This window comes from Filicampus tigris, chromosome 8 (assembly GCF_054856515.1).
Source record: "Filicampus tigris isolate MCC_2025a chromosome 8, RoL_Ftig_1.0, whole genome shotgun sequence".
In the NCBI taxonomy this organism is placed as follows: domain Eukaryota; kingdom Metazoa; phylum Chordata; class Actinopteri; order Syngnathiformes; family Syngnathidae; genus Filicampus; species Filicampus tigris.
In genome coordinates this window covers 15,340,180-15,362,650 of record NC_141224.1, presented here as the reverse complement: position 1 = coordinate 15,362,650, position 22,471 = coordinate 15,340,180, and the positions used below count along the sequence as shown (strand labels likewise).

Below are 22,471 nucleotides of genomic sequence, written 5' to 3'. Positions count from 1 at the left end.
ACACATATCTGTTACCCAAATGCACAATGTATTGAAACGACAGTCAAAAACGCGAATACTTTTGACAGAATGAACTTAATTCGAGAACTTGCTAATGAGTGCGATGGTGTCTGCTGTATTTGTGTTTTTCATCTATTGATTTAACTGTCTTTGTTACTGTATGACGTTTTGCTCCATGTACACCACTTTGTATGACAAGGCAAGGCAAGGCAGTGTAAATATGTACATACTATAAGCATGTCTGTGTTTTTAGGCCGCACTCCGATGTAAACCCTCGTGAGTCCAGTCTGACTGACATAATCATGAGGCGGTTACTATCGATGTTGTTCGGCATTGCCAGTATGCGGCCTCTCAGCTTGCAATTCACCGAGGCCTCCTTGAACCTTTTGGCTTCCTTCACCTTCACCTTCATGACTGGAAAAGAGAGATTGGTACATTTACAAATATTTATTGTATTGGAAAACAGTCCCTTCTTGAATGATAAGTGGCTAAGATAATGGTGAAAGAGATCATAAAGTTCAACAAACTCACCATTGTCGACAACCTTGACTGTGTTCCTCAGCGTACCCAAATTGACATCCATCTGTCCAACCACCCTCCTGTACAGTCACATGGAAACACGAGATCTTTTATATGTGCAGAATCATCTCCTTCTTTTGCTGAAGCTTTTGCTAGAACAAAATTAAAAGTATACCACTATAATTGGTGATAGTGTAATTTCAACACAACTGTATGAGGAAAAATGATTGTAAACTGCTTGAGGTCACAGAGCTCCCCCTGCTGTCGGCTTTCCCCCTTCAAATCCGAGGGTCCATCAAAGCCTACATTTCCTTTGTCCCAATGGAGGTTTACATGATGCTTTATTTTTGCGCCCAGTACAAGTCTAGCATGGCGTGATATAGGGCAAACTGAGGGTAAACAGATAAACACACATACATATACTGTATAGTAGCTCTAAATTCAATTACATTTTATTTGAGTCAGTTGACGACAACATATTTTAGACTATCACAGGACCCCTGAAAAACAGGATAGTATGATATTCTCAACAAATCTGCTAATCCACCACAAATTGGATTTATCAGAGGCTTTTGTGTTGTACTAATATAACCAATAGATGGTGATATCACACAAAAGTGAAGATTTCAGAAATTTTAGGATTTCATTCGTGAAGTCATCAGTAGGGGTTTGAAAGCGGCCCTTGAGGACCGGAGCTGGACATGTCTATTCTAAACATTCATGCGTTAAAAGGCAACGTCTCTGCCGTCGGCTAGGAGGCAGGGTTGCGTTCTCCATTGAACGAGAACGAGCTAGCTCCCGTTTCTCACTTAAAATTTGGGAATTAAACAATGGAAAGAGCTTTTGTCTGATATGACTGAAATTTGTTTCTCCCAATCTTGCTTTGCCTTGAAGCTGTAAGACATTCTGCTGCTGCTGCAATTTCTTCTACTACGCCATTGCAGCAGCAGTGGCCAACGAGGTCAAGGGCCAAGGCAAAACAAGCTTGAGGGAAATGAACATTTTCTGAGAGAAGTTCAAAACAGACCTGCGCGACGTGATAACACAAAAATGTCTTCATGAAAAATGGTGGAAATTAATCATTTGTCCCACGAATTATGGTCGTATTTTGTTTCTTTCTAGGGGGACAGAGGTCATCCAGTTAAACTCAAAGTACCTTTTAATTGTCTATACAAAGAAGAAAATGCATACTTCCAGAGTAAAATAACGTTAAGTCCAACATGTTCTGAAATGAAATTTAAAATGGACACATATGAAAGTCTGTTCAGTGAGTCAAGATGCTGTCGATAGCCTCTCCTCCTCCTCTTCCTCCTGCTCTTATCCTGCTTTTTGGAAACTCACAGATGAAAAACATGGCCATGTCACACTCCACATGATTCCATGTCCCTGTGCTAAGCAGCTCCACACAGCTTGCGTTGTGGCTGGATGAAGCAAGCTCCTCATCTTGACTCCATGCAGTAAAATCCTTGAGTGGGTTGGAATCTGCCTCCTGGGAACGGTTTCTTCCATCATGCTAACAAATAAATAGGAAAAACACATTGATGAGTGACCAGAGCTGGGCACTTAATCCTTTCTTGCCGGACCGTCCTCCGTTCCTTATTCATAAAAATAATCATCCTCCGACCCCGCCCGTCCTCATCCTTTTAAAGTGCTTTCGTCCTTACATTCCGTCGATTCGCCCCACACAGCCAGAAAAAAAAAAAAACGAAAAAAAAAACCCTCAGAGCTCTCATATACATTATTTAAAATAGCATTAGCTGGCCAATTTCCAATGCACATCCACTTACAGGCTGGGAGTATCGTGAGTGGATTGAATTGTTTATTGTTTAATTTTTAGTTGGAGATATGGATCCATAATTTGGAGCATTAGCAGCTCCTGCACGATATGCGGCACATGCGCAGAAGGTTGCTAAGTACGCCAGCTAAATTAGGACAAAATGCGTAGGTAAACTGTCACGGGTAAACAGTGATTTTTAAAAATCGATTAAATTACACATATACAAATGATAAACTTTGTAATAATTCAATATTTACACTTGATGACACATTTTTTCGGCACAGGTACAGGAATTCCGCCGAATGTCGTCAATTTCCCGTTATTTTGGTCAAATCCGCAATGAATTGTGTAATATGCTTTGGCTTAGAGGCCATCGATGCTGGCTCAGCCGAAGTGCGGAACAAGGGCGCAAAGGGGGCGGCACAGCACTTGCAGAATTGGGACACCCTACTCGTACCCTCCGCTCGCAAGTGAAGGGCACACGGGTGCAAGTGTGGGTATTGGGATTGGGCCGACTTCTAGTCCTCTGTCTGTCCGTCCACAGAAAGGGTCCCGGATGGACAGACATTTCCGTCCCTGGGACGGAATGCCCAGCTCTGTGAGTGACTTTGCACACAGAGAACTCCAACACCCCCTAGTGCCCAAATTTGCACAGGATCCTTGTCTTTTTCTGCTATAATATATATTAGGCCTATGGTGAGGCATGTAATGCCTATTTTAAGCACTCTACGATACCGGATTTACTGAAAGTCTTGATGGTAGATAAGCTTGTGTCGAAACAGTGACTGTATTGTACATACTATAAGCATGTCTGTGGTTTTAGGCTGCACTCCGATGTAAACCCTCGTGAGTCCAGACTGACTGACATAATCAGCCATGAGGCGGTTGCTATCGACGTTGTTCGGCACAGCCAGGATGCCACCTCTCAGCTTGCAGTTCATTGAGGCCTCGTTGAAACTTTTGGCTTCCTTTACCAACAGGTAGTAGTGCTCGTCACTTTCTGTCAGGCCCAACATGACTGGAAAAGAGACGATAAGTACATTTACAGGTATTTATTGTATTGAAAAACAGTCCCTTCTTGAGCTATAAGTGGCTCAGGTAATAATGTTGAAAGAGATCAAGATTGACAAACTCACTATTCTTGACAAACTTGACTGTGTTCCTCAGCTTGCCCAAATTGACATCCATTTGTCCAACCACCCTCCTGTACCTTCCACAGTCACAAGTAATGCCTAGGTGATTAAACACAAGATCTTTTATATGAGCAGAATCATCTTCTATTGATGATTGATTGATAGTTATAACACAATTGAAAGTACCACAATAATTGGTGATATTCACTGCTGGACTGGCCATCTGACATACAGGGCAGATACTTGGTGGGCCAGCGTCTTTTGGGACCGATGCGGTGCTATTTGATTATTATTTTCCTCCATTTTACCCCAAAAGACTGGCCCACAATTTAGCGGGAGTAGCCCATTAACCCATTTACAATATGCTGTGGATAGTAAACTGGACCAGTCAACATCAGGGCCAGAGCTACATATCTTAGCTAATGCGCAAGGATAGCATTTACCCTAGCAACAGACAGCAGTTACCATTGAGCCAACAGCTGTCACCCTAGAGCCGATAATGTCTCATGCTAGTCATAGCACACTGATTACTAAATGCCCTTGTCTAGTTTGGTCCACGTTGAGCAATAATTCTTTCTTCAATAATTGGAGTCGTCAGGAGTCATGTCCAGACACAGATTTTGCACAAATCTGTGTTTACAATAGAACATTTGGTTCTTGCAGTCAATGTCAATTATATGCATTGTTTTCACACCATGTCAAGCATTCGACATGGCAGAGAAGACATTGTTTATCATACAATCCACTGTCATGGTTCCATGATATTAAATGCACACATATATTAGAACCTTGCTCAAAACATTCATAATACAAGCAGGAACAAACCTAATGTAAAAAGCAGTGTTTAGAATTGTGGAGAATAGAGAGATTTTTGTGCCATTGTGCTTTTTAGTTATTGTTTGATTGAATGGGCCATTAATCGCTGCATGCTAAACGATGTGGTCTCTGATTGACTGTTAGGTAGCAAATGTGTGAGATAGAAGTACGATATAAGCAAAGCAACATCAAATAAAATGGCATTACATAGTAAATGAAGCACAGCAAAACCTTGCTTTTTTCCTTTGACTTGATACTGCTTGTAATATGAGTGTCTTGAGCAAGGTATGCGGATTTTATTTCATGAACCTATGACAAACATTGTCTTCTCAGTTCCAGAGCATGAGTGCAAATGTGGACCAGTTTAAGTCAAAATGCTAGAGCTGTTTTTTTTCCTGCCAGCCCAGCCTTGATGGCAGTGTAATTCCAACACATCTGTATGAGGACAAATTCCTGTGAATTGCTTCATAGGTTTCAGAGTCCTACCTGCTTTCCCCTTCAAACCGGAGGGTCCAGCCAAGCCTGCATCTCCTTTTTCCCCTACAGAGGAATCACACAAACACACACACACACACGCACACACACACACACACACACAGACCCACACGCACGTCATTTGATATGACAGTCAGTTGGTGACAACACATTATTTTGGACAATTTTGGGACCCCGAAATACAGTACAGTAACTGCTCATCCACAAAAAAATAGGATTAATCTGAGGTTTTTGTTGTAATAATAGAATATCACCAATAGATGGTGACATCACACAAATGTGAAGAATTTTAGGATTTCACTTGTGAAGTCAACAGTATTTATATGATAATAAAGTGTTCAGTCCATGTAAAACCATATTGACTCATTGTACTGATTTGAAGGAGACATAAGACTACTGTATGAGTACATGGTGAGGCACCCGAGTGAGCCATGAGGGATCATCAGGAGTGCTGTAGGAAATTATTCAATTTGACTTAATTTGTCTGAAAATTATTCCTTACAAAGACTGTAGAGCTTTTTTCATCTATCTATATCACAATATAGTGACAGGCATAACAATTAAATGTTCTTCCATTGGGTGGCACAAGGTAAGAAACCTGTTATCATAGCTTCCTGCATGTACAATATATCAGCTTTGCATTCATTTAGAGGGGCCCAGAGTGAATTTGGAAACAAACTGAATCAAGATCATCACTATTTCAGTATTCATACTTTTTGTGTCACACAGCATTTGTTTGGTGGTTTGCTATGACATTTTTTTCTGATGTAAAACAGGTGGTTTGGGTCAATAAAACAATTTTCACACTGCACTTGGTTTTTGTGGTGTTCACCACCGGGCAGGGACAGCACAATGGCGCCAGCGGCCCTGTGCAAGCACATTCATATTTGACACTGGTTTTGAAAGTTGCTAAAGTGGTAACTAAGCTCCCGACTGGTGCCTTTTTCTGCTGGTTTGCTCGGGACACTCGACACCACATTTATTATTTTTCTTCCATTTGCTCTGTTGTATGCTGTACAACTCCACCCAACTCTCTTTCTGTTGTCACTCTGAAATCACTCTGCCACCACCTCTCCTATTGGCTGCATCGTTGGTTGTCGTCCGAGTTGCACATTTTTTAAATTCGAGCGTGGCCTTTTGTCCTGCGCTCAACAGGATGCATCTCAAAACCCTTGTAGCACATACAAAAGGACAGACAGTGGAGGATAAAATAAATAAACTGCGATTCAGAAAATGGATAGATGGATGGATTTTTCCCATAGGAAATATTGTAAACCAGAGCAATACTGCCACCTTGCATAGGTATTGCTTGAATTAATCCTAGAACACTAACATTAAAATGAGTAACACGAACGTCGGGTACATTTAACCCGATATAATATCCCGGATTAAATACAGTTTTCATCAATTTGTGTAAAAGTACAGCTGTCATATGGTCTGTCTTTTGAGTTTGTTTTTTGAATTTAATTTCATGTTTTTCCTTGTGTTCCTTTGTCTGTCTCTCATTAAGTTATTGAGTCCACCTGTGCTTGTCATCCCGGTCTCTTGTGTTAGCCAACCAGCTTCCTCCGACCCTCTGTGTCTTGTCCAGGTGTTACTCGTTGTCTCGTCAACTTGTCTGTATTTCGTTCCCCGCTTTTGTTCAGTCCTTGTTGGTTCGTTTATCTTGTCACTTGTCAAAGTCAAGTCCAGTCCTAGGCCTAGTGATTGTTTAGTTTGTTTTGGTCCTTGTTGTTTTTGGACTTAAACGTTTTTGTTGTCACAGTACTTTGCTAGCCTTTTTGTTTTTTCTTTCAGTAAATACTTGATATTGCATTTCGATTTTGCCTCCTGCGTTTTGGTCCTCCTCCACGATAACCCGACAACAACACTGTATGCGAAATTGGAAGTTGTCTTCTTTAATTTCCCAATACAAAATACCACATTAAAAATTGTGTGGGTGAAAATCACCCGACGTTAGTGTTCCAAGATTAATTAAGGGGCATATTCTCCCCTGTGCTTAAAACAGAAAGAAAAGGTGCACAGATTCTCCCATCGACTTAAGTGTGCCACTTACGCACCTTCATGAAATGTACGCACTCTGGGTGGAGCGAGCTTGACATCAGGATGTGACGCTGACAGTGCGTGCATTCTCCCACGGACTTAGGCTTCTTTTGGCCTCCGCACTCTGGAGGCTGTACTAAGGTCTAGTGCCTCTCGAAGGCACATTGTTGCACGTTTTGAAGAAGCTGGGGGCACACCTGTATATGTGTCCCTAGTACATTCTAATGATGGCTGAAGGCTGACATTATATCATATTTAATGGAGAAAAAGAGGTTAAGCGCTAGGGGACTCCTTTCTTCACGTGAGAAGAACTTCCACATGTTCATGTGACATGCAGTTGAAGCACCGTATTCCTTACTGAATCATTGTTGTTGTTGTTTTTTTTTTAATTATTGTAAATAATAAAATAAAGTAAAAAAATCTACCCAAAAATGTGCATTTACCGTTTTAAAATGAGATATTTGGATTTTTTTTATTACAACTAAAAGAAAAAAAGAGTAAAATAAAGAACTTTACATATGTGCCATTTAAAAAAAAAAATTGGTTAATCAATTTTTATAAATAAAAATCAAAACTTTTTTACATAATCGTTTAACATTTTTTATGTATTGATGAAATCTTTTAGTTAATTAATCAAATTGTATGTTTTATAAACAATATTATGAAAACATATTTTATTTATAGATTTTTACTTTAAGAATTAAAACTTTTTTCCTAAACTCATTACCTGATCAAAATCAAACATGACCGTTGAGCACAAAAGTTTGTTCCACCCCTGCTTTAGATTTGAATTTTCACAGCTTTCCTTTTAACATTCGGGTGTTTACCCGAAAAGGCAACATTGCTCCTGAAAATGAATTATTTTTGTTCCAAGTGTTTAATGAGTTGTGACCTCACTGTTTGTATGTTACAAAGCCACTTTTCCTGGAATCGTATTAAACCTAATGATTATGGAGAAAAGTGATTGCTCACAAACGCAGGGCAAGAGTAGCACTCGTTAAAACAAAATATCTACCACACAAGGGGAAACACAACAGCATGACATCATTTATCAGGTTAGCATTTATGACAAGGACTCAGAAATAGGTTAAAGGGGAGCTGGATTCAAAACATGAATGTATTGTGTATTTTTCTGTTGTGCTGTGAAGCTTAAAGAGACGGTGGAGCCATGTTTTCACTAACAAGTTCATTTTCTATATTTTTTGATCAGGAAAATGAACAGAGTTGCCATTTTCTATTTTACCCATTAATTTTGGAGAAATTAGGAAATAAGTGACCCCATCAATAACGCCTCTCGTTAATTAGGCCACTGGCCGCGCCCCCTACCGTTCTATCCTTGTTCGGCCAGTGTCACGGGAGGAACCGATTCCAAAATCTCCATTGGAAATCATTGAACTTTCATTGCTTATAACGTTCAAAAACGGCGATCAATTGGCACCAAAAATTATGTGGACATCTCTACTAATGCCCACTTCAACATATCAAAAGGATTAACCTCTGCGTGGCTGATTTATATGAGAATGAGGAAATCTGGAAGTGAGCAGAGCTACATAGATTTAGGCTGGGACGAGCGCACACTGCTTCTTTGAAAAAAAATAAATAAATAAAAAAAATAAAGAAAAATTAAAAAAAAAAAACAGCTTTTTTGCTGATGACGGTTAGGACGGGCGAGGCATTAAACACCAGTCAGGATATTTACAGAGACTGAAGTGGAAATGAGTAGACGTGCACATTTATTTGGATGAGGAATGGCCCCAGTTTTTTTACCTAGAACACGCCGTCCAATTTGGAACATAAACAGACGAAAAGGTACGTTCCAATGCGGCCACACTCGGTTGTGGAGTCAGCCTTGCTGGAACTTTTTGTTCGCTGAAAATTGACGCTTGTTCGATGAGGGCTTACCGCACTCTCTGGTGGCTGCAAGTGATGTCAGACAATGCACGCGACTGCTTGGGAGGCAACCCCGCGACATGAAGATCGACGCAGGCTGGACGCAGAGTAAGGAGCTAATGTTGTTGTGCTAACACCTTTCTTTTTTACGACCTGAAGCTAGGTGCTGCTATTAGCCATCCCGTTATCCTACATTTAGCCCGGGAGAAAAGAGGGGGGGCGTAAAGCTCCAATCTGCCTGCTGCTCGCTGCAAGCCGCCGTCTCCCTCCTGAGAGTTGACACTAGTCTAGCGTAGCTAAATGTCCGAAATATAACCAGTCAGGGTTCGTGTGCGCATTCATGCTCTTGTCCGCTTCAGTTTATGTAAGTGGAGGAGCAATCGTCACGGTATTTTTCATTTTGTGGAGGTGATCATGATGAGATCACGTTTTATGTCAATAAATCCAAACTATTGTGCAGAACACCTTTATACTTTCACAGGTTGAAGTGGACAAGAGTAGTAATGTGCATTTGCATTTTGGTGGTGATCGGTCGCCGTTTTAGACAACAGAACTGACAAAGCGAGCAATGTTACCACGCTGGACTCCCTCCCGTGACGTAGACCGCTGAGACCGAAAACATAACATAAACGTAATTCTAATCACAAAAAAAGACCTTAAATCACTACAGCCTTTGGTGGGGGCGGGGGGGGGTTATTTTAGATAATTAATAATTAGATATTATTAATTATTATTATGATATTATTAATTATCGATACTCTATTTTTATGCAATAAATAATTACTGTGTGAGTGTGCAAGATTGTAATGCCTTTCCCTATGTTGCACCTTGGGCTCCAATGGGTCCTATCTTTCCTATGTGACCAACGTCGCCCTTAAGTCCAACCTCTCCCAATGCTCCTGGCAATAGAGAAAAAGAAAGAGGGAAGAAGAGTGAATAGTATTTTGGACATCTTTTAGCGACTTTAACACATTATGCAAAGAAAAGATACACAACTGATTTTTTTCTTTTGATATGCTCCTGAAAAAAAGTATTACATCAGCCACACTTGAATATTGAATAATCTCTTATTTGTCCCAGCCTCTCATTACTATGTGATTTTTGTGTGTGCTCAAAATTTGGATTACGCGCATGATAGTGGTGTAACGAAACCCAGGTTTGAATCTGAAAATTGGTTTTGATTAAAAATATCTGTGCGCGTTGAATCAAATAAAATTGTTCCACTTGAATATATATTGAGATATATATCAAATCGGGTGGCACGGTGATCGACTGGTTAGCTAGTCCGCCTCACAGTGCAGAGGTCGTGGGTTCGATCCCGGATTCCCTCCCTGTGTGGAGTTTGCATGTTCTCCCCGTACCTGCGTGGGTTTCCTCCGGGTACTCTGGTTTCCTCCCACATTCCAAAAATATGCTTGGTAAGTTAATTGGACACTCTAAATTGCCCTTAGGTGTGATTGTGAGTGCGGTTGTTTGTCTCTGTGTGCCCTGCGATTGGCTGGAAACCAATTCAGGGTGTCCCCCGCCTACTGCCCAAAGACATGAATTACATTATTTACAGTAGCGTCAAGTTCATTTATATTGTAGAATGACACCAAGAAACTCAATGCATCATATCTTCACGAATTGAGCCGTATCACTCTAAAAACAGTTGGGTTATTTCATTAACCCAATTTTTGGATTGTTTGTGTTCGGGGTTATTTGTTATAAATTAACCCAATTGTTGGTTCAAATTAACTATATATTGCGTTATATGCCAGTAATGTTTTATGTTGGGTCAAAAATCAACCTTACAGGCCCATACACAGGTGCCAGATGTACACTTGAATTAAGTATGACTGGCGCCATGACAGCCACCGACATACTGTTCATGTCTACACACGCAGCATCGTGGTCAAGTCAATGACACTTTTGACATTTGGATCATCATCACACTGTTTTGGTGAGTACTTCACACATTGTAATGTTTTGAAAACAAGTTGCTTGTGACTGAGCGTGTGTGTTGGACAGAACGAGTGCTGGAATTGTTAAAAAAAAAAAAGGCATTAGTCTGCTGCCATTGTAGGACTTTTGCAATCGTTTAGTTATTTTTTTTGTTTTATTTTTGTTTTTTTTTTAAGTTGATTTTCCCATATTGGTGTCATGAAGGTGCACAATTTAGTGCTGCTCCAAATTGGGTTGAGCCCTGTGCCCTATTAGTTCTGCCTGCATTTCAATGTAACATTTGTATTTTGGTGGATTGTCATTACTTCTCCTCTTTTTTGGATTTTTTTGGTTAGGTTTAATTATAGTATGTAGAAAATAGCTGTAAGTAATGTAATGGAGTATGTAATTACCAATGTCAATATACACCAAAAAAACTATTTGAGTCAAACCCAATTAATGATTATCTTCTGCAAGGGAAATTTCTGTCTTTTGTGTGTGTGTGCGTGTGTAAAATACAGCCAAACCATGGCCTTCTGCTGTGATTATTTCCTCAGGAAACTATTCCACTGGAAGTGAATGATATTTGAAATAGAAAGTGACACATTGGAGAGGGCTGTTGCCATGAGAGAGAAGTGGCACACACGCGCGCTCACACGTTTATTTGCTTCTTGATGAAGTGTAAGAAGTGTTGTTTGAAATTGGTGCGGTCTAATGAAAATACAGTACAAAATACATGTCAATATTAAATACAAGTAATACTATATTTTTATATAAAAAATAACTGACTAATAAGCACAGTTTCTTTCTAACTGCACATTCCAATTAATCCCCGAGAGCAGAGACTGTGATGAGAGATTACAATTGTTCTGTGCTGTTTGGATACGTTACTTTGAGTTGATGAATGTTGTTTTCCGTGTGCTTACACTAGCCAGTTAAACCGTTCATCCATCTTTCAGATAACACTTGTCCCTATCACTGCTGTTGCTTTTTATAATGGCCAAACCCTACAACTGGCTTAACGTCTGGATTCCCCATGCAGCTGCTGGAGGATAAAGAGGTGGAAGGCCTCATTTTTCATTATGAAGACACATTTGAAACCACCTAGAGATAGTTAAATACGATCACGAAGATGCTAAAGAGACTTTTTTAATTCTGATTAAATTCCCGAGCTGAACCCTTTATTCTAGGTTGCTCGTTCAGTTATGAACTGGCTTGCGTCAAACTCCTGTGCTGAGCCACATTTTTCATTTGTCAACATGTGCTTCGCTGCTGGCTTCCACATCACGCCAATTAACCACCACAATAACAAATTCACAGCTCAAATAAGACGTACTTAGACGTACTAAAGTAAAAGTGGGTGCTGGGGGAGTCCACCACCGTTTGTTGACATTTAATCAACTTAGAGCAACGCATTGTTTTTGTTTCCAGGGCATTAGCTGTCCTTTAGTCCCTCTTGACATTCCAAAATTCAGCCACGTTTTCCTGTAAAATCTCCTAAATTAAAAAGGGGAATTTATGCGTCATCTGTTGAGCTCTTGACATACTGCAGCTAAGATGTTGGAGGCTGTGACAGTGCTACAGTAAGTGTACACAGAAACCATAATAGCTCATGGCTACATTGCACTGAAGTCACTCCAAGTGGACTAATGTTTACATTTACTACTTACATTTACGAGATTACTCAATGAAGATTTGTGGACAGTAAAAACCTGTCATTTTGTGTGCGTCTATACAGTGCATTTGCCCAATCCGGTAGGATCGAAGAGAAGGGCAGTTTAAAAAGGATGTTTATTCATGTGAAATGTTCTATTGTTGATCTAAAATCATTCACTTCTCATGTACTATATAAGGTAACTACAATAATTTTAGACATATTGTTAATTAAATACCTCTGTGACTGTGTCAATCCAAACTTAATGTTAGCATTTTTTCTAAAATTCAAGATGTCTAATTCACTAATATGTCCTCTCAGATTTGGGCTCAGTTTTATTTCACCAAATTTTAAGATGACAATTTTGGGACTTTATATTAAGTCAGTATGAAACATACAGTATTTATCATCAGGGTGTGCTATACGCAAATTTAAAATATGAATTTCAAAGCTTTGCAGATGAAATACAGCAATACTGTTGATTATGTTCCTGCCATTTTCAAGACCTTTATAGATTACGGATCTTGTTTCAAGGGGAATTAAAGCCTTAACATGGGAACCCCCAATTGAAGGCGTTTGTAGGATTTGTGGGCGCCTGTAAGACTTTCCTTTTACACAGACTGTGAAAGGTAGCATCTCACCACCTTTTCATGCTCATTTCACTGTTTAAATGGTAAGATGACCTAGATATTTGTTATGCATTTTTAGGTAGTAACCTAACCCATAAGATCATTGGGACAACAACTGTGAGTAAAGGAATAACCCAATGCTATGACAGGGTTGTGGAGTTTAATACCCACCAATTTCACATGCCCCCGTCGTGTTGAAAGCTATCCTTTCTGTCTTGCAAATACAGAAGTATGCTAGACCTCGTAGAGGAAAGAAACGTTCCATTCTTACCAAAAATATACAAATAAAATGCACTCAGGTTGTACAGGAATGTGGCTGCATTGTTTTGGACTTGTGGCCTTCTTTAAACAGAATGGATTGTAATGTGCAGAGCAATCGTTATATCGAGGACATTTGGGTGTCAAGATGAGTCATTCGAATGAGAAAAGTAATTCCGGTTGTGCTACCTGGATGTCCTGGTGGTCCATTCTTCCCCATTCTGCCCTCATCTCCTTCGTATCCAATCTCACCTTGGTCTCCTGCACAGACAGGAAGAGGGCAAAAGAAGCATAAGAGATTTCTCCAAAACTGTTTGGATTATATATCATACTCCAAATCAAATGTTCTCATCAGTGTGGCACATCATTGATAACTGATCTGAAATCCAGAATCAATGGATGTGATAGTGCGCAAGTTCTATGTAAGGTTAATCCATTGTGGATGTGTTGTGACTCTGCATGCTTAAAAAAAAAAAAAAAAAATTAATAAAGACCAGGGCCTGTTTTTTTTTTTTTTTTTTTTTAAGCAAAGGTTCCATTGAACTATTAATTATGACATCATTTTGGGGAGTCAAAAACAAAAATGAGGTGTACAAGAGAGGTTTTGGCTACATGGGATGTCTGATGTAGCTGCCAAGGACACTTTGTAACCTTGGTGCTGGGCAAAGGCAGGAAAGCAACAAACAACTGGGGCATACTAAGACTCTTACAGTACTTCTGAAGGCCTATTTGGCTTCATTAGCTTATAATTGTTTTCTGTTCACCGAAATGAATCATACACAGAAAAACTACTTCATGCTATGTAATTACTTCGGGCTCGGTTTTATTTAGATGGTAATTGGTGTGGCTATTTCCGACTGATATACTCTAGTTTACCATCAACAATTTAGAATTTAGGACGCCTGCTCCAAAGGTGAACGCACTTTCTTATGTGATGTTGGTTGACTTGAGTTGTAATTTCAAGTTCTTAGGAGAAATGCGATAAAGTGAATTGATTATTTCAAGGCTCAAACAGCAAGTTAACCACTGTATAATAAATCGATAAATAAAAAAACGAATCACCCTTTGAAGGCATCTTACAGACACGTAATGGCGAGGGAAAAGGAAGGTCTTTGCAGAGTGACATGTTTTAAAGGTATTGTTGGAATTCATAAGATTTTGCTGTAAAGTGTAATAAGTGTAGGCCTATTACCGTATGTTAGCATCATTCATGTTTATATGAGCATAAGTGGCCACAGTCTTAAAAACAAATCAGCAAACAAACCCCACCAAATGCTAATGTGCTGCATGTTCATGAATGGTAAACTTCCAACATTTTAGGCATTTTTGCAGAAAATGTCAAATGTACTATTTTTATGGGCATTGAATGTGTAAAAGATACATCTTAGGTGATGTGATTCACAATGGCAACTTCTTCAGTTTGCAATGAAAGGGAACTGTGCTGCATCATACTAAGCGGAGGCTTTTAGCTCCACATATGTAGCTAAATCAGGTTACCAAAATGGATCAGGGATATTGTAAAATTAATGCCAATCAAGTTTAGATGAAGTCAGTTTAGAATTGTGTGACATTTGATTTGATCCCTAACAATCAGCAGTGTTCCGTCACGCACATCCTGTCACCACTTACAAACAGGATGGTGATGCGTCTATGTAGTATCACTTCATACGAAGCCTGAAAAAGAATCATTGAGATCGAAAAGTGACAAAGTGTGACTGCATTGTGCTTCACAAAACCTGAACCACACATCAGATCGCCCTTAGAATACACAAACATGGGCAAGGTGGGTCATTGTCATATGATGAATTCTGCAGTCATTTGTATCGAGAGTCTTGTCCAAATAATCGGTTCAGTTTAGTAGCAGCTGTCTAAATACACACAATTTCAATGGGACTTTCTCTAGCGGCGCCACACACACAAACAGGTCTTAACTTCCTCACTCACTCTATCCACGTCATCTCACATTACGTTAGTGTCCTCTTGGCACTAAAATGGGGAAAAAAATGCTGCTTAACTTTGCCTGGTGTGTGTTTTATTGCCTCTGTCTGAATCAGCAGGGGAATAGGCTACTGGATGTTGTAAAATGGAAAGGCATTCCCTCCCAAACATCTGTATGGTAGCAGTCAGATTGCTGTTAAACGACAGGACATTACATGCTGGGTACCTTTATCAACAACAATAAATTCCTCCAAAATTGTTCTTGGTGTTTCCTTAGAATTTTCCATTCCGTCTTTCATTTGACCACACACTGACGTTTTAAGACAACCAAATTACAAGCCAACTTGTTAAATAGCCAACTGTCTGGAATGGAAAAGTATTTGCATTGCTGATTCCCTGTTTGACTTAAAATAACCTAACACAAGTACAATATAAATTATAGATATATATATGTGTGTGTGTGTGTGTGGTAGTGTTTACCTTTAGCTCCAGGTATGAGGGAGTTGCTGCAGACTTGGGGAGATGCGGAAACACAGGAGAACGCCGCCGTAACAAAAAAGACAAATAACCCAATTGTGTTTCTCGCCATCATGTACCAAAGGAAATTATTGAGAATTGTACTGTATGTGAATGAGACCTCCTCTGTGCTAATGTGTACCTCCTGAGCGATGTAAGAAAAGACCAGTAGGACAGTGCAGCACTAATGAGCAGATATCTTTAAGTCAGAAAACACAATCTCTCTCTCACCCACACAAACACACACACACACACACACACTCCTGTTTACATGGGCTTATCAGCTCCTTGTCATACTATCAAACAACACTAACCAGAGTCTGGAATTCCTCTGTGGCTTGTGTTACATGTGATACATATCTATTTCCTAATTATTGTGCAAAATCATAAACGTGATCAGCGTCCTCACATAAATGAAGATCATTAATTATTCAGAATAACATACATGCAGTTTGAGCAAATATGTTATTTTAGCGAAAAGTGAAATGGACACTTGAAGACCACTTTGCAACCTGATCATTTGTGTGTGTGAAACCCCCAAATCCCAGAGCTGTGCCACGGCCCAGGGTGGATGATGATAACAATAATGCGTTTAATTAAGTTAATTTCTATAATGATTCAGTGGGTTTGATGTACGTTGTTATCATATTTATCAATGAAATACGATGACATTCAAAACACGAATCCACAGAGCTGAGAATCTGTCTGGCCTCGATCAAATACAACAAAAATCATATTACACCACCTGCACCACAACTTAGACCTGCTTTCAGCTGGTCTAATGTTTAGTCTACTTTCTGTCACCAAAATTGTCAGATGCGTTGGGGACGTGTAAAATAAAACACTTTCTGTCCTCAGGAACTTCCAGTCTGGCGCAGCAGGGTCTGCCAAATTCCAAAACACGCAAAACAAAGCTCGCATCAGCCCAAAAATCAAAATGCGACAGTTTCAACGTCCGAGTGCACGTGTGCTGTCTATAAAATTAGAGCTCGAACAGGGAAAACCTCTTTCAAGTCTGAATTGTAATGTGAATGTCAGACCTTTGTTGATTCTTCCCTTAACAGTCACTTTAGAAAAGCATGTATGAAGAAACTGCAGAAAACAGTATAGTATGCATAAGAATATCTATTTGTAATCATGCCCCATTGTTGACAACAGAAAAAAAATGCTGCATTTGACGGGCAAGAAGTCCAGTGTATACTTTGCCTTTGGCCCAAAGTTCACCCACATCCACGAGGACAAGACAGCGAATGGATGGATGTAAATTGCACTAGATTATCTGGTTCTTTCGGTCGCGTTAATGCACATTACATTTAATAGCAGTTGACGACAGCCCCAAAACAAAGGGGAAGACGATACACTATGCCTCCTGTCGTCCTTGGATTTTCAGAATGATAGTAATAAAAAAAGTTATGATCTGCTCTAAAATTGAATTTCTTCTTTGGCCCATGCCACACCCATCCACATAGTTTAGTGGAAATTGGTTCCATATTTTTTAGCTGTGTGTTCGCCATCTCCTGCACTGATATTGAAACAGACCCAAGGATGACTTGGTCTTCTGTTTTTCTTTTCATATCACACTGAATATCATCAGATCAAAAAGCTTTTTTGAGCCTTGAACCGATGCCAATGTGTGTCTGACAAACCAGCAAGGAAGGCAGCATAGACACGAACCTTATGCCTTTACTGGCCTTCTCAGACTATACGACTTTTTTGTCGTTCACGATGGTCACGCTTTTAGACTATCAGATAATATCGTTCTGTGTCTTGGAACGGGCGAGACGTCACACTACAAGTCCGTCACCGACTCGACCCCGCCCAATCGTTGTGTACTTCTGTGAGTACAAGCAGCTGTGTTGTCATGTCAATGGAAGCATTATGTGCATGTACGTTTGTTCTCTGCTCTGAAAAGGCAAAAAAAAAAACAACAACAACAAAAACTGAGAGACTATGGGGGACAGGAACAGGTAGTTCCTGGAGGGTTGGGAGAGGGCAGTATGGACTGTCTATTCTCCAAAAAGAGCTTGAGGTAACAAATTTGTTTAATGACACACACCACGTTTGCTAATCAGCTACTGGCTTTGCAGTTAGCAAACGTAATATGAGTTGAAATGCTATGTATACTTTCCAGTATTTCCCCCCTACTCTCCGTTCGTTTTTTTGCCATTTTGATTGTTTCTATGTGCGCACTACGTTCAGTCTCTCGTCATAAGTAGAAAGGCACTGTCTGGCTTCCTATTGGTCAATGCCGATGAACCATTCTAAGGATGACGTCGATCATGTCCCACTATGTGGCAAGACGAACAAAAATTCTGACACGGTAGACTTTCGTGGTGATGGATGTGAAGCGTCACAGACGCCAAACGACCAATCGCTGAGTATGTCACACTACACGGGCGACGATGCGTCAAGACAACTCAAAATCGTTTGCCCGCGACACGTCTGTCGGCCCAAAATCGGGCTACATTCGTGCAGTCTGACATCGGCATAAGAAACGCTGGTTTCTAAGTATGCAACCATACCATGATTACAGGAGTTGGTAGGATTGAAGAAGGAAAACGGGGGAAGAGATAAAAAAGGAGTCAATCAAAAAAAGAAGAGGCCTAATTACTAGGGATGTAACAGTTTTTGTATTCGTCCTGTACCGTCTTGGTACGGGCTTCACGGTTCGGTGACCGCAGGCACACGACGAATATGTCTGATGGGGGAAAAAAAATAAAAGTGAACGCCTGAGACCAAGCGACCGCCACATTTGTTGTTCAGAGAAGAAATAGATCAAAACAAATGTAGTAGAAAAATGGCATGGAGTTAGAGCCGTCTGCACTATATAAATCATCCGTTTGTATACTTTATTGTGTATATATAGTATAATCAGCCGGGAACATTTCGGCTTCCGTGCTGCGAGCGGTGGAGCAAACAAGAACTGTATCGGCGTTGTTCGACCTTCGTGCGGTATGTTGCAGGTAACACTTCAAACATGTTAACACATGCAAGACGGCATCACCTCGATACAGTTATCGAAAAAAGAAAGCCGCTCAACATCAACAACTTATCCCCGCTACTTTAAAGCACCCTGGTGATGTGAAAGCAGTCAGAGCCAAAGATATTAGTAGCAATCGGCATATACATAGCAACATCTATGTGCCCATATGCTTTAGACGAGGAGCTGGGCTTCAAGCGTTTATTAAACATGCTGGAGCCCTGTTACAATGTTCCATCCCGGGCGCATATTAGCATATACAAGAGCCGTGGTGGAGCATGAGCTGTCCTTTGCTGCGCTGTAACTCTTAATATGAAGTCAAAAGTTACTAGTTGGCAAGTGCTACCTGACTTTATCTGCAACCTCATTCTATCCATACAAAAAAGGGTGTTTTCCTGTGTTTAATCTTTTTATTATTATTATTATTATTATTATTATTATTATTATTATTATTATTATTATTATTATTATTTATGAACAACCCTAATGCGCAAATGTTTATTGTATTTTGTGCTTTTATAACAGGGAAGGTTTTTTGCTTTATAGCAAATTGAATTGCAACTTGCTCTCTGTTAAAACTAAAAAAAAAAAAAAAAAACACACAAAAAAAAACTAGTCTTATGCATTTGAGACTTATTGCTGTACCAAACCCATACCGAACCGTGTCCCCCATACCGAGGTACTTACAGACCGTGACTTTGGCGAACCGTTACACTCCTACTAAAGACACTGGGAGGGCAGAGAGGGGAAGTTAGGGAAAATTTCGTGGCAAATGCAACATGTTTTTGGTCCTAGCGCAGGAAGAAAACTGATTCTAATTTTTTTTCTTCTGAGATGGCTTTTATTCCATTTATGTAGCATTGTAAGGAGCATCCATGTGCAGTTGTCTCTGAGGTACATGAGTGTGACAATATCAAAAGAGTATTAATCAGAAAGAAAACAAATTCCTCATAGTCTAAGTGCTTCCTTTGGGATTGGTTTTGGAAGTCATGACGAAACAACAATTTGACCTGGAGCTCATTGTTTCAAAGCCTTTGCTATGCTTGGCATTTGTCAGGGTTATTTTTATTTGTAGGCACACGGAAAAAAAGATTGGCCAAATGTACACAGATCGCTTGGGAAATGCCAAAACAACTTTTGTTTGCAGTCATTGAACGACCAAATCGAACTCTTCGAGGGAAATGCTTGTCACAGTGATGGAGTCAGTCATTCATCACTTCTTGATCCTGATAGTCATGTGTGTTTCTTTTGCTCAATCCTGAACCTTATTTCATGTCTTGCACAGACAATAGCTAGAAAACAAGTCAGGCTTCGTGCTCGTGATATCACTGATAAAGCAAGAGCAAAGTTTCTTTTGGCATTAAGCAATGTTTGTTCAAAACTTCGAAGACTTCAGGATATAGTTTCTGCTGAGGAATTTATGGATTTCAAAATCTGTGTATTTTGGTTCAGCAGCTCTTTTATGGTCCTGGCTTTTAGCATTGCTGACAATAGCTGGCTGGTTGGGGAGACATGCTGTGAAGAACAACCAAAGCCAACAACATGCTTTTGTAAGGCCAACATCATGCTTATAATCTCCTACAAGTAAGAGGCCATGTTGTTTAACTCTTTAACCGATAACATTGCCGATCTTTCGTGCATCATACTGTCTGACCACAAAGAAACATTGGTATTACCTTACAGGACCAATACAAATGCTTTGATAAACTGACGTGTATTAAAGTCAGAAATAAAGTTTTAAAACAAAGAAACTGGGGAGTTTAAAGTGTTTCACCTACTGATGACGCAACATCAGGAGCAACTGGGGATTGAGTATCTTGCTCAAGGACACTTTGACATGGTCATAAAGGCCGAGAATCGTACCCACAATCTCTGGGTTGAGAGATGACCACTGAGCCATGACACCAAGGAGAATAAATCTCTCATTAATTAATACAGGGCTGTGAATTTATCTTTGTACATTTGAAATAAAGAAAAAAAAAGGGGGGGGGGGCCCGAACAAGCTCACAAATATTTGTTCTTGATTTTTAGGTTTGCTTGGGGTCCTGGCGCAATCCAAAAACATGGATGGATTCATTTAATTTTAGATACTATATTGTCCACTGATTTGAATGTGAGTGTGAATGGTTGTCTGTCTATATGTGCCCTCCATTGACCGGCGCCTCTAGCCCTAAATTAGCCGGAATAGGTTCCATCATACCCGAGACCTTAATGAGGATAAATTGTACAGAAAAGGGATGGGTGGATTTAGGGCTGTTTGATTTTGCCTTATAAGAAAATCCTGATTCTTTTCTCTCAAACCCGATTTTATGATAACGATTTCTTTGTAAAATAAAAAAACAATGAAAAATGAAGTATTTTGAATGTCTTTTATTTAAATTTAATTTTTCTTTATTTGAACTCAAAATTCCATTCAATTTAAGTTCAATGAAGGGGATTGGCTGGCTAAAATGCAGCCTTCTACCAGCCCGACCAGAGCAGGGATGGTTCAGAATGGTTCAGTTCTATTGCAGGCAATTTCCAAGTTTCAATCCTGGGCTCCTAGCTCACCATCGACCTGGCCAATTCTGTCAATTGAGCATACGCTCCACTTCACTTCCTCACTCACTCGGCAGTCGGCTCACATAGCTACTGCAGCAAACATGTGTCACTTTCTCCTCGGCCAGCGGACAATCGCTTCCGCATTTCAGCAATTGGATTGAACTCGCTACTCAAGTGACCGCATGACAAACACGGAAGAAACCGCCGTAAAACAGAGATGTTAATACGAAGAGAAGAGTAACAGAAAGTACAAATATGAAGACAAACAGAACACAATACAGAAAGTACAAATGGGCTACACTTAGATACACCAAAAATAACAAAATCGAACGTGCCGATTTGAATCTTTTTAACATCGTATTATCCAGAAAATTCGGTTACGGTTCAAAATCGCTTAATCGAGCAGCCCTAGGTGGATTAATTGGTCAGATTTCAACAACTCAATTTGTATATACCTTGGTGACTTAAGACCGTATACCACTGAGCGATCAAAATTTCTTGGCGACAAGAAAAACTGTTGGTGACCAGTAAAAGCAAATTGAAGTGTTGGCGAGTTTTTGGTGAACGTCTTTGCAGCCCTTTGTGACCTTCAACCAACCCTGACGAGATAATCTACATTCGCTACCTTTGCAAACACTTGCCAACGTTCGCCGCTTAGTGAGAAACAGGCTTTAGTAATTAGTATGGCTGGTCCCATGACTGGATAAAAAATGGGTGGGTTATGTCAGGAAGGGCATCTGGCATAAAAACTGCGCCAAACAAATAATGCTTGTAAATCACTATGGCGACCCTGAAAAACAAATAAAAAAAGACAGTAACTTTTTAATGTAGGCTACACATTTTTATGTGTGTGTCACGACACTCATTTTTCATCCTTTTACATGGGCTTTCTCTGCATTCTTGGTTGATGAGTAACACGTACATAAATGTACTTTACAAGCATTCTGAAGCTAATTGTTTACATGTGGTTCATGTTGCTTTTTCTAATTAACTGTGTGACTTACACCTCGAGATTGAGAGGTGACTGTAGTGGTCAACGCCGCAAAACAGTCCCTGCTGCCTGACTCGCAGTACCACTTATCTCTTACATTCGACATTTGTCAGTAAATCGAATCAGTCAAAGCGAGGCAAGGCAGTTTTATTGATAGAACACATTTCATACACAGGGCTGTGCTTCAAGTGCCACTTTAACTGCTTCTCGAATCACATTTCCAATGTGTCTTGCCGAGTCTGTTAACAAAAGCCTCGTCCGAGGAGGGCTGCGAGACATGTGACAACTGTGATAATGATGAGTCACAGTTAGATATTAGCGGGTATGGCTAAGATGTTTAATGATTAATCATCAAAGAAGGCTCCTCA

General features: G+C 40.0%; 1 protein-coding gene across 2 annotated transcripts; it reads right to left on the bottom strand.

Moving 5' to 3' along the window:
• Nucleotides 1–955: 955 nt before the first annotated feature.
• On the bottom strand, nt 956–15,749 carry colec10 (collectin sub-family member 10 (C-type lectin)). Of its 2 annotated transcripts, XM_086038947.1 has the most exons (7): nt 15,556–15,749; nt 13,327–13,398; nt 9,501–9,572; nt 4,732–4,785; nt 3,433–3,528; nt 3,097–3,314; nt 956–2,032 (listed from the first exon to the last, which is right to left on the bottom strand). In XM_086038947.1, the coding sequence occupies exons 1-7, from the start codon at nt 15,665–15,667 to the stop codon at nt 1,784–1,786; spliced, it is 873 nt and encodes a 290-aa protein (XP_085895073.1). In that variant the 5' UTR covers nt 15,668–15,749; the 3' UTR covers nt 956–1,783. The 2 variants fall into 2 exon arrangements, with proteins under 2 accessions (XP_085895073.1, XP_085895074.1); XM_086038948.1 differs by lacking the exon at nt 9,501–9,572.
• Between the last annotated feature and the right edge of the window lie 6,722 nt (nt 15,750–22,471).

Coding starts and splice junctions, on each gene's coding strand:
- colec10 (XM_086038947.1), bottom strand. CDS start 15,667: ATGATGGCGAGAAACACAATTGGGTTATTTGTCTTTTTTGTTACGGCG. Junction 13,399..15,555: donor CCTCATACCTGGAGCTAAAG/GTAAACACTACC, acceptor CTGTCTGTGCAG/GAGACCAAGGTGAGATTGGA. Junction 3,529..4,731: donor CGGTTTGAAGGGGAAAGCAG/GTAGGACTCTGA, acceptor TTAATCACCTAG/GCATTACTTGTGACTGTGGA.